The 12,434-nt window shown below is 43.6% G+C and overlaps 1 protein-coding gene across 5 annotated transcripts in view; it reads right to left on the reverse strand.

Moving 5' to 3' along the window:
- Positions 1 to 12,434, reverse strand: part of eya4 (EYA transcriptional coactivator and phosphatase 4) — a 49,345-nt gene that overhangs the window by 20,558 nt on the left and 16,353 nt on the right. For 3 of the 5 annotated variants that reach the window (XM_030406206.1, XM_030406204.1, XM_030406205.1), the window contains exons 3-4: positions 3,688 to 3,737; positions 350 to 471 (exon numbers count right to left, since the gene is read on the reverse strand). In XM_030406206.1, the coding sequence (XP_030262066.1) occupies positions 350 to 471; positions 3,688 to 3,737 (172 nt within the window). Of the gene's footprint in view, positions 1 to 349; positions 472 to 3,687; positions 3,738 to 6,891; positions 7,324 to 12,434 lie in introns of those variants that run through there. The other 2 variants (XM_030406207.1, XM_030406209.1) reach the window with 2 other exon arrangements.

Here is a 12,434-nt window from a genome sequence, read left to right on the forward strand (position 1 = left end):
CTGTTTGGGATTCTTGCTGACTACTGATTATAAAAGGAAGTAAAATGTGCCATATATATTTCTCGTATTACCACTCCGAGGCTCTCAGTCCAGACCGCTTACTGCACGGCTAACGAGGCTAACTTGCTCACGGCAGCTGCAGTTGGTGATAAGTCGCTCTTTTTTTGAGTATGAAATCAAGAGATGGCCAATTCTTTCATATTGCACCTTTAAATATGAATAGAATTGGCCAAAACAAAGCAGAACAACAACATGAAGGTAAAACACTGTATTTTGAAACTAGCCTTCCTGCCACAGACACAAGTGCCCATTCATTACTGGGGCACCAAACACGTTTCTGCCTTCTCACCTCCTGTTCCATTGGTGGTGATGGAGGGGCTGCCAAGGTTGTTCTTGTCCAGCTTGGAGCCCGTCGAATCTCCACCTCCCACACGGTTATGAGGACTGGCTAGGTCCTGCATTTCCATAGACCTACAGGAGGGAGGAGGGAGGAGGGAGGAGGAGGAGGGGGGAAGAAAATGTGATGAACTGCGATTTCTGAATGAGTAACGGATCAACGGCAATATGCTCTCACAGCTGGGAATCTCCCACCTCTATATATTATGCTAAGATCTCACTGAACACGTTCAATGACAGGAACCACACACACGCACGAACTTGCACATATACGTACGCTGCCATAAACTTCATGCGTCTCCATACCAGTTAGCTTACATGAGCATGTGTTCAGAGGCGTTAGACATTGTCTGCGGGCCTGCTGGCTCTTTTATAGAGTGTGTGTGTGTGTGTGTGTGTGTGTGTGTGTGTGTGTGTGTGTGTGTGTGTGTGTACGTACGTATGTGTGTGTGCACTTCTGGGCTCCAATACAAACCCACAGCCTGCCAGCATGCTTTAGTTTTACAATGTGTTCCACATGCATGACTGGGACGAACCAGCACACAAGGTGGTAATGGTGAAGTGAGAGAGTGTGTGCGTGTGTGTGTGTGTGGTTTTGTGGAGTGTTTGGAAGTTGGAAGTGGAAGTAAATAGAGACATGAAGAGAATGCAGATGCATGTTTTCTGTGGAGTCAAAGTCAAGTGTTTTTAATCTTTTACATGCACACGCGCTTACAAAAGCAACATAAAACACCGGCGCATGCCTCTTCATCACTGTGGCCACAAACCCACAATCTGACATGTCCTTAGGTGGAAGAGGCATAGTTTATTGTTTTGTGTAGTCAGTGTGTGTATGGCCACTACCTCATCTGAACATGTGCGTGTATGTGTGTGCGTGTGTGTGTGTGCCCTGACTCATGCCGCCCACAGGTCAGTCACACTCGTGCTTTTGTGCGCGACATCAAAGCGAGAAATGACAGAGATGGAGGGAGAATTAAACAAATGCGGGCAGCCGCTCTACCACTCTGTGTGTACGCGTGTGTGTGTGCGTGCGCACGTGATACATCTGTGCCGCGGTCTGGAAGCCGGCCATCTCAATGCTATGGGCAGATAGCATCGCCACACATGACTGCAACCCACAGTCGGACTGACAGGTATAAACATATAACTTTCAGCGGATGAGAGAGACGCAGGCTTAAGGGCACAAAAGAGAGAGCGTGCGAAAGATAAACACACTAAATCAACTCTCTCCGTCGACTGCTCTTTTTTTTGTTTTATTTACCGCTAAACACTCATTCTGCACTCCTGTACATATTGAAGTGAAAACACTGATCGCTGTTTTAATATCAACAACCCCTAATGGTGGACCAGATATTTGCCCAAAAGCCTTAAACGTCTCCGCTGTGCCCGGCAATAACAGCTAAGAGCTTTCGCAGATCACAGTGCTTTTCCACTTTTCGCTCTCTCTTCTTTCTCTCCCTCCCGTGCGCTTCGACACTCTTCATCCATCCTTTTCTTTTGTCTCTCAACAGCAGGAAATGATTCTTTCTCCCCTCTTTGTCCCTTTTTTCTTTTTTCTTTCTTCTCTTTCCTCTCTGTTTCGCTCCTCTTGGGAGGCGATGGCAGGAGCTGGTGTTTCATAAACTCTTTTCTGGTTTTCACATTATGTCTGGTCTTTGAAAAAAAAAAAAAAATGCAGCATCTGTGCAATTTACAGTATACAGCACATAATGTAAACTAAGTAGCTTAAGAGCCAACAACTGAGGGTTATTTCCATTAGTGATTAATCTGCTGTTATTTTTTAAATTAAGCGATTAATCAAAAAATTGTGGAAAAAAAATGCCCGGAGCAACTTCACAGAGCCAAAGGTGACGTCTTTTAATGTCTTGTTTTCTCAGACCATAAGTTCAAAAACCAAACCTATTCAGTCTACAGTGATAAACACAGTGCTGTTAAAAGTCATATTAGAGAAAAAGTAAAGATGCTGCATAAAAATAAAACTTCAGTTAAAGTGAAAATGAGAATTACTTGAAGAAAAGTTCAAAGTTAAAGTTAAAGGAGACATAACCTAGTTTTATTTGGGGTTACTACTATTATAAGTTTACATGCAGTTTTCTCAAACTGTCCAGTACTGCAGAACTGTATTACCCATCTTTCTAAAACGCTCTATTTTACCTCCTGTCTCTTTAAGGTCCCCCCCTTCCAGATACCCAGTCTGCTGTGATTGGCCAGCTTACACACGCCTGAGCCAGCACCACCGAAGACAACAGAGCAGCTGTGCTAAATAAATTCTGTTTCAAACGAGGCATAAATTATGCAAATGATTGTCATGATGATGTAGTGTGATGTCACAAAGTCACACAATTAAAAGGCGGGACTGCCGACGAGGAGTTTCAGGAGCAGTGTTTTGTGTGGGAGAGAGGAGCTTCTGTTGGTGCAGCCCTTTTTAACTTTCAAGATCTTTTACATGCACAGGAACCTATATAAAACACTGAAGGAAAGGGAAAAAAATAAAAAATGTAAAAGGTCTCCTTTAATATATCTTCTATTCAATGTACGCAAGTATCAAAATTACAAGTATTAGTAAATCATATGTGCACTATATACTGAATACTGTGGGTCAACAGATTCATCAGTTTGGCATATTATCTGATTATTAGTCTCTGTTTTTTAATCTGATTGCCAAGAAAAGTAATTGATTTTAAAATGCACTACTTTGGTTCTGATGTAGTCCGCAAAGTAACTTGTAGCTTAAATGAATAAATAAATGTAGCTGAGTAAAAAGTACAATATTTGCCTGATATAGTGGAAATGTAAAGTTGCAGAAATTGGTGTTCAAGTAAAGAACAGGCATCCTAAAATTGTATTTAAATACAGTTACTTGAGCAAATATATACTTAGTTACATTCCATCATTGGATTTATGGCAGAGAGAAGCAGCAGATCATTGCATTAGAGGATGCATTAATAGTTTATTAAAATCGCTAACAGTTTCGGGTCTCTATATAAAGTACAGCATGCTCCCTTTGCTCGTCCTTCATTTGGATCAGTGTGTGTGTGTGTGCGCGCGCGCATGTATGTGTGCGCATGCGTGTGAGGCACTGAGGTCTTGGGAAAGTGTTGATGACCTCATCACAGCACGCAACTGCAGTGAAACCTCACCTCTCTGCACCATGACCAGAGAACTAGGACACACACTCATAACTGTACACCAACACAAACACACACACACACACACACACACACACACACAGTTCTGCAAAAAACCTAACGCTGTTTGTCATATCACATAAAGAGACACATATGAGCGTACCTGGCGTCTGAAGGGTCTGGAACATGAGATTCACTGTGTGATTTCTTCACCTGCAGAGAGACCAGAGCAGAGGAAATGTTAACCAAACACACATTACGTACACACACATAAGAGCCAGTGTTTAGTGTGTCATAAACCAGCCTCATAAAACCGTGTTTATGAATCAGACAAATTATATTAGTATCATGAAGTGTTGTGACTGACAACAAAATAAATTCAGCACCCTCAGTTTGAAGAAAGGAGGAGAAAATCCAACACAAATCTGAGTAAACAGATTTTCTGGTTCATTAAATGTGACTGCAAATGCCGAAAAAAATGAGGTCAAAATCCCGCCGATCAGGAGCCGGCGTCTGTAGTCGCAGCCACCGCCGTGACAGAAGTGCTAACTGGTGTCTAAGTGACAGATATTAACTTTCCCTTGTTCACCCGTGACACGGCTCCGTCCGGAGCTCGAGCCCCTTTCTCAACCCTTACAGAGTTGAAAGGTCACGGCGGGGTCATGTTAGGTCACGGGGCTCACTCTTAACCCTTCAAGCGGGTCGCCATGGTCACTAAATCGAGCCTCGACTTATGTGGACATTTGGTCGTGTCAATCACTGGTGCGCCGGGGCCCTTTTTTCTTCATCATTGAGGGGGAAAAAAAAACTAAGAAAACACACTTCAGCCTCTGCGCCTTTCCACCGCAGCGTACGCTCACACACACAGGCTGGTTTTTCTTGTCTGTTGCTGTGTGTGAGGGTATGCGGAGCTGGACGACGGCGGGCCAGCGGTTCTCTATTAAAATTCCTCCCTCTTATTTGGAACAGGAACTAATTAGAACAGTAAATGCAGGGCGGAGCGAGGGCCAATGTGTACCAGCTGCCCTATAATCACTGTGTCAACACACTGGCGAGGTGTAGGGCACGCGCGAGGTGCCAAACACACACACACACACACACACACCGCACATGGAAATGCACATACCAAAAAAAAAACCAAACACACGTGGTCAAATTCAGCCAGGCAGCATATATTGGGAGTCATTTGCACATTATCGCAATCACAGGTAAGTATACAGAGAAAGTGCTTGGCCAAGCAGATACTAAACTCCAGGTATGTGTGTGTGTGTGTGAGTGTGAGAGAGTGTGTGTGTGTATTTCTGTGTGTTTGTGTGTGTGTTATGGTTCTGATTAGAGAATCCTGCCGAGAGTGAATAAGAAGCAGCACTTAGCCGTTTAAGACAGGGTTCAAAGGTCAGCCAGAACCCTCGTACGGATCACTTTACACACACACACACACACACACACACACACACACACACACGCGCGCACACACACACACACACACACACACACACACACAAGCCACTTTCATGTCCTGTTTCATGCTTTGCTGAAATTTAACAAGGCTGTCAGTCACGGCATCAACAGCACGGCCGTGAGAAACTGCCATCTGCATGTGACGCACACGCAGGGCTTCACGCAAACGTGGCTGCGCGCACGGCCCGCATGTGCGCACGCACGCACACACACACGGAAACACACAACCCTGGCTGTTTCTGTCTCAACACGATCTGTGAAAACACCAGCACACGCAGGCTTTGATCCCGTGAAGCTTTTATCGCTGCGCTTCATCCATCGCACACTTTCTCTGAGTGTCGACCTCGCAAGAGTCTCACATCTCTCTCGGCTTTTATCTTCAAAACAGTTACATACATTTACTTTGCTGTTTCCGCTGGGTGCCAACAATAGTCATTAATAGACACTTGTCATCTCCGGTACACAAAATCTTTACCGTCCAGTAAAACTTGAAAACATGTCACACTAACGTGCTCCGTATCTTGTAGTAAAAGTGTCATCTCTATTAAAAAAATGTAAATAAATGGCCCTTTAATCGTACTCTTTAGGTGGTCACGATGCCTGAAGGACCCATTTGTGTCATCTGAGCCAGTTAAATGGGTGACCTCTGACCTGGCTGGCCTGGTGACCGGCCTGGAACACAACCTGCCCGGCCCGGGGACTCCCTGAGGGATAAATACAGGTACCCCGTGTAATTAGCACTAATAACAATGATTTATTTAAGGGAATTACACGCTGCTGTGTTTGTGTTGTCACTTATTTATATTCATCATCTAATGGGTGTGATGATAACGCGAGGCCCGGTCTGACCCTGAAGGCGGTAATCAGAAACAGTAGGTGTGAGTCAGAAATAAGCAGAAGCAGTCCTACGCCTGGTCGTGGACGTGTTTACGTGTTTTTTCGTTCCTTTTTTGTTTCCAGCCCCGCTGTGCTTTTAGACTTTTTACGAGCCTGCTCGAGGATCTAAAACTGCGACATGAAAGGTGCATCGGCGAGGAAGTTTGTGTTATTGTGGAAACGCTGCGCAAAGGGAGAGAAGAGGGGGCAGCGAGGAAGAGACGAAGAAGAATAGCGCTATGTGTTTCTGGTAATAACCCAACCCATCTGCAACGGGACATCTGATACCATGCATAGAGTTGCGTGCACACACACACACACACACACACACACACACACACGGTATATAAAGGCTTTAAGAAAATGTATTTTTTCCTGCTTGTGTACAAGGAATATTTGGATTAATATCAAATAAAAAAAAAATGGAATCAAAATAATTACTTTGCTTTAAATGCAGCAATTCCACTTTAAAAGAGCTGGCGTGATAACGGACGGTTTTGCTGCTATACAAGTTTTTCTTATCAGATAAATTAAAGAACAGAGATAAAATCCTAAAACAAACTGTTACAAAAATTAGAAATAAGATTTAATAATAACAATTAAAAAGTAAAAAAAAAACAGTCTATTTACATATAATTAAAGCATGAGACCCATTATATTATTGTATATTAAGTGTTTTTTAAATACCATTAGTATATTCAAGGTGGGAATTAATTCAATTTACATCACTTGCCGTGGCACCCTGACAGTTACTGTGCCATCATCACAAACTACCACCTTTATTTTATTGTATTTGTTTATTTATGTATTTACTTTATGAGGGGTGAGCTAAATATTCATTCAGTCTTTAAGTAATGTTATAAATCAATATAAAATAGTGATTTAAATACACAGCATTTATTCATTCATAAGTGTGTCTATCAAAGGTGAAAATAAAAATGCTACGATTGATTGAATGAAATATACAGTAAATGGAAGGTACAACAGTATTTTAACACACACTCACACAGAGTTGGAGATGCTCTCTTACCTCAGGGTGTAATCAGGTCAGTTAGCAGTCCTGTACTTCCACAAAGCATTACAGAGCTGTACGATCCACTCGCTTCCCGTCACACACACACACAGCCTTAGTTACCTCGCACACAAACAGAGAAATCCACGCACACACACACACTCCTCCAGCACAGCTTCAGCCCGTCTCTATCTACCTGCCTCTCACTTCGTACTCCAGGTGTCAACGCTTTTCTCGTCTCTGCTCTACGGGAGAGCATGCATTCTTTTTCTCTTTCCCTTTGAGAGTCTCGCTTTCGCTCAGTGAAAACATGTAGCTGCTAGATGGAAAGGACGCGAGACGCACACACACACACACACACACACACCAAACTGCCCTTTTCTCTCTTTCTGTCTCTGAGGTCAATCCACGCACGGCTCCCGTCTTCCCCGACTCTGGCAATGAGGAGCATTTCACTCGTCCTGTTTCCCTCCTCCTCTGCCTCCTCCCCCTCTTTTTTCTCTTCTCCTCCTCCTCCTCCACCTCCCCCTCCTCCTCTTCCCCCTCCTCTCCTTCTCTCTCTCTCCCTCCCTCTCCCTCTCTCTCTCGGCTGTCACTCACTACAGACTCACTCAAGCCTTCATTTAAAGCCAGAGAACTTTTGTTAAAAGTAACGGACGTGACTTCTTTCTGTGTAGGTCCATTTCATAATCACCAATAAAGTGAATTCCACGTTATAACCAGGCAAAAATAAAGGAGTTCTGAGAGTCTGAGCCCCTAAAATGAAAAAAACAAACAAACATCCCTGACTTTAATTCTTTGTGGAGTACCGAAGACGGTAAAAGGAGACGCGGCGTGGTTGTAACGTCAGCGTCTTGCTGTGCAGTAGAAGGTTCAGACCAGACCATAAACTTCACACCATCCAATTGACCTCCACTCACACACACACACACACACACACACACACACACCCTCCCCCATCTCACCCACGCCACACAGAGACTCACACGTCCACCTGAGCACACACACATACACACTCAGTCTGTGTTAATTGGAACCACACCGGCTGCACGCGTGTCTCACATGTGAAGCATAGCCGAGTCGGAGGGGTCAGGGCTGCCTGGGTGTGGTATCAACAAGGTATACACCCCACCCCCAACCCCCGGCTGCCTTGGTCTGAAGATGGCACTCTTTCGCTGTGGTCGCCAAGGTGTTGCCAGGAGAGGCACACGCCCAAACACACACACAAGAGTCGGACACAGACAGGCGTCAGACAGGCCCTGTCGTGCCCAAAAATTAGAGATGTACTGATAATATCTTTTCCTTCCTGATTCCAAATCCATAACCTGAACTTTGTGTATGTGCTCATACCGAGTACCAAAAAAAATCTGTACAAAAATCTATAAAGTTGCATACAGGTGTACAGGACGCTGCCGGGACGCGTCAGGGTTTGTAATAAATAAATGATGTGGCATCGTATCGGTGCATAGACTCATGTACCCGCCAATACCAGTTCCAGCACTTCAGGCAGTACTGGAGGCATCTCAGATACTGCTTTGGGTATTGGAACAGCCAGTTTTTTCAGTTACGGTGCTCACAGCTTCAAAGCGTAATCTCAAAGTTCAAGTTCAAATCATTCGGACGTTCACACGTATGCACGTTAGCATCTTTCTCAGTTGAGGTAGAAATAATTTCAAAGAGAAACCCTGCGTATATAGTTAGTTCCTTTTCACATCAAGAGCTGCATACAAAAAAAAAAAAAAACACCAAACAGGGTTATTTATTTGTATGATTATGAGTCTTTAAAAGCTACAGGCGTTTACTTAACCCACAATCTGATATTGCTGTGTTGGTGTTGTTCCTGGAACATCCCACTTAATGTTGATCCAGGACCATAATTGCTGACCAGTCACATGTTTTGTAATGTCTTAGTGACTTGATGGCAAAAAGATTGGAAAAATATAATTTGGAGAAGTTATAAAACACATATGTTTGTCATATAAACCTCGTCAAGTAGTTTAGTTCCCTCAACCAAACCAGTGACACAGATCTGAATATAAACTGAATATAATAAGTGAAGAGTTTGCTGGTGACTTGTAAATTGTATGATGGTCCTGGAGCAACATTAATTATAATCTTCTAGAAACAACACCAACACTGTGATATCAGCTGAGATTTAATGTTGAAAAAAAAAAAAGAAGAAAATAAATTATCTGCATGGCTAGGTATCACTATAACCAAGTGTGTTGTTCTCATTTGGGTGAACTGGCCCTTTAATGACATGTTACTGTACGTCTACGAGGCAACTGAAAACAGCTGAGCGGGGTGCCGAGTGTACACAGGCCTGGGGACCAATTTGGAACGGGGCCACTGTCTCCAACTGTGCACCAGCCACCTTTAGCTCGGTCACCATGGTGACAACATGCGGCCCCCGTCCCACAGCATTTATCCCCCAACCCCAATAAACACCTTGATTGATAGACTGTCTGTGGACCTGTGTGCATACACCGGTGCATGCGTCTGTGGAGAGTGTGTAACATGTGCATGCCGACATGTGCTCGTGCGCGCGGGCTTGACGTTTTGAGAGTGTGTGTGTGCGGAGGCGTAGCTGTCAGAACAGATTAGGGTGTTGCCGAAGCGCTTGACAACTCAAGCACTTTATTATTAGCCAGGCAGGACCCCATCAGGAGGGGGTCGTCCAAAAACATCCCCGATGAAATATTTTTACAGCAAGTGGAGAAGGGGAGCAGGGGAGCTGTCCCAAAACACGCCTGATGAAATCACCCCCCCAGAAAAAAAAAAAAAAAAAAGAGAGACAGAGAGAAAACAAAACAGCGTCGTGGCACGGGCTCATCAGAGCGAAGGAAGCGGGCAGTATATTAAACGACTAAATGACAGCAATCTTCTCTGGTTTTTGTTGACTTTAGGAGAGTTTTAAAAGTGTCTGCTGAAGGTGCCTCGCTCCCTTTCAAGAGGCCCTCGAGAGTAACTTTGTTCTTGAAGTGGAACAACAGCCGTTTATCTTCCACTCAGCAGACAGTACGACAGACGGAGACACACTCTGCTCCTCTTCGTCTCTTGTGTCCTGTTCTCTTTGTTTATTTTGTAGTGAGATTCTTTTCATAAGCTGCTATTTTCTACTATTCTTTACAGACTTGGAAATGCATCCTTCTGTCTCTGATTAAACAACTGCATTTAGTTAGCATTTTAATTACTTAGCGTCTATTTTCTATAATTATAATTTAAAAATTATTTTGAAAATAAAATTGTTATTGAAAACATTGAAAACAAACAAAACAAAGTATCAACAGAATGAGAAGAAGTAACAATTTTAATAACACAAATGTCCATGCTAACCAGCTAGCCCTGATCCAGCCCTCCTGTGTTAACGGTGTAAACACCACGTCTTCCCTGTTCCCTGAGCTTCCAGTCCGGACCGTTAGCTTCCCAGCTAACTTAGCTACCCTGGTGATATGCTGCCCCCTATTTGTTTTGAATTTGAATTCCACAGTTGGCCAATCCTTACATATTTCACCTTTAATTAAAGAGCGTAAGGAGTGGTTCAACATTTTGGGAAATATGCTACTTTGCTTTCTTACTGACGCCTCTCTCAGGATCTGTACCATGAATAGTAAGCTAAAGCTCAGCATAGTTAGCTTTGCTTAGCACAAATACTGGAAACAGGAGGAAACAGCTAGTCTTGCTGTGTTCAAACTTAATGAAAACCAACTCCCATCAACTCTTCAGCTCACTGGCGCATTTTGTATTCTGTTTAGTCCGCACAAACAAAAACAAGTAGTGGTTTTACAGAAGCCAGGCTTGTCTTTTCGTCCCGTTCCCAGTCATTTTGCCAGGCTAAGCTAACTAGCTGCTGGCTGAATAGCTTCATATCGACACGAGAGTGGTGTCGGTCTCCTCATCTAGTGACACTAAAAAAAATCCAGGAAGCCGATAACCTCTAAATGCTCAAATAAAGTAGACTAATGATTTTAGTGGTTACTCAACTTTTTTGCTTGTACAGCTTAAATGGAATCATCTACTTTACTTGGCAATTCTGAGGTAATCGGTTTCCTGAATTTTTAAAAGTAAAGACAACTTTTTAAACTTTACAGTTCAACTCTTGGCAAGAACTTGAAAAAGCGCTTTTCCTGAAATGTTGAACTTCCTTTGATATCAACTATGAAGAAATACAAGTAAAGGAAATCACAGACACTTAGCTAACAGGATTTGTACAGAAAAAAAAGTGTTACACATACGCACAGACGCGAACACACACACACACACACACACACACACACACCTGTGCAATATGATCATTCAGCCGTCCAGGTCTCTGACATCGGCTGATGAGCGTCGACCACAAAACACATTCATGAAGGATGTTACTCACCACACAAACACCACCTCCATCTCTATCCTCCACATTCTCTCTCTCTTTCTCTCTCTCTCACACACACACACACACACACACTCACACATTTACCTGTCCCCTGCTCAAAGCTCTCTGCTCTCCCCATTTGTATGAGTGGTTATCGGTGTGGTAACTCTATCCTCTTCCTTTCATGTAAAATACATTGTGCTGAGCCTCCTCCCTCCCTCCCTCTCTCCCTCCACCACTCCTCCTACAACCCCCAGTTCCCCCAGCCTGGGGAGGTGTAAAACTATCCCTCTCTTTATGCCTCCAAAAATGCCCCTTTTTCAGGTGTAGTAGGAAGCTATAAAGGGGAGGGGAAAAAAAAGAGAAGTGAGGGAGTGAAAGGGAAGAACAGGGTGAGTCTGTGGAGCAGGGAGGAGGAGGAGGAGGAGGAGGAGGAGTGTGGATGAAAAGGTGCTCTCCAAAAACATCCCTCTCTCTCTTTCTGGCTAGGTGTACCTCTCTCTATCCACCTATGCTTGCATGATTTTTGCCTGCGAGCTGCCCGCCGTTGCTCACAATGCGAAGTGACACAAAAATGGAAGCGTAATCACACACAGTTGCTGCACCTGAAGTATCAAATGTCTCCGAGCCTTTGTCTTTGAATCACCCGGGGAGGAAAAAAATTGAGCTAAATCTAGACACCGGCCTCTACGGTTGAACCCCCCCGCAGACAAAACGAACAACACGAGAAATGAGAGAACAACACGCAGGACGGTCGCTTCGAGCTACGCAGCAGAAACACGTCACACCAGGATAAGATAAAGAAGACGTACGGCGAATTGAAAAGAGGCTTTTTGCGTGCATGAGTTCAACATCTTGAACAACAAAAACATAGCGCCTGCTCACACCATCTCGTACGTGAAATATGACTGCATGGAAGACAAAGACACAACTCTGACTTTCAAGCATAAAACACAGCTTTCAGAAAACAAATTCAGAGCTGAAATTTAAATTCTTGTCCATTCAAGCATCTTCAACTAACCAGATTAAGTGTTTTTTTTAATACTGTGCTGAAGCTGGGAAGCATATCCATCCACACTGAATGTGTTTATGGTGTTTTTAACCACAGTTCACTAATCAGATTGGTAACATCATGACATAATTATGTAACCAGGGAAACTATAAATAGTAAGGAAAAAAGAAAACAACAAATCGCTGATCCCAG

Source organism: Sparus aurata, chromosome 22 (genome assembly GCF_900880675.1).
Source record: "Sparus aurata chromosome 22, fSpaAur1.1, whole genome shotgun sequence".
Taxonomy (NCBI): Eukaryota; Metazoa; Chordata; class Actinopteri; order Spariformes; family Sparidae; genus Sparus; species Sparus aurata.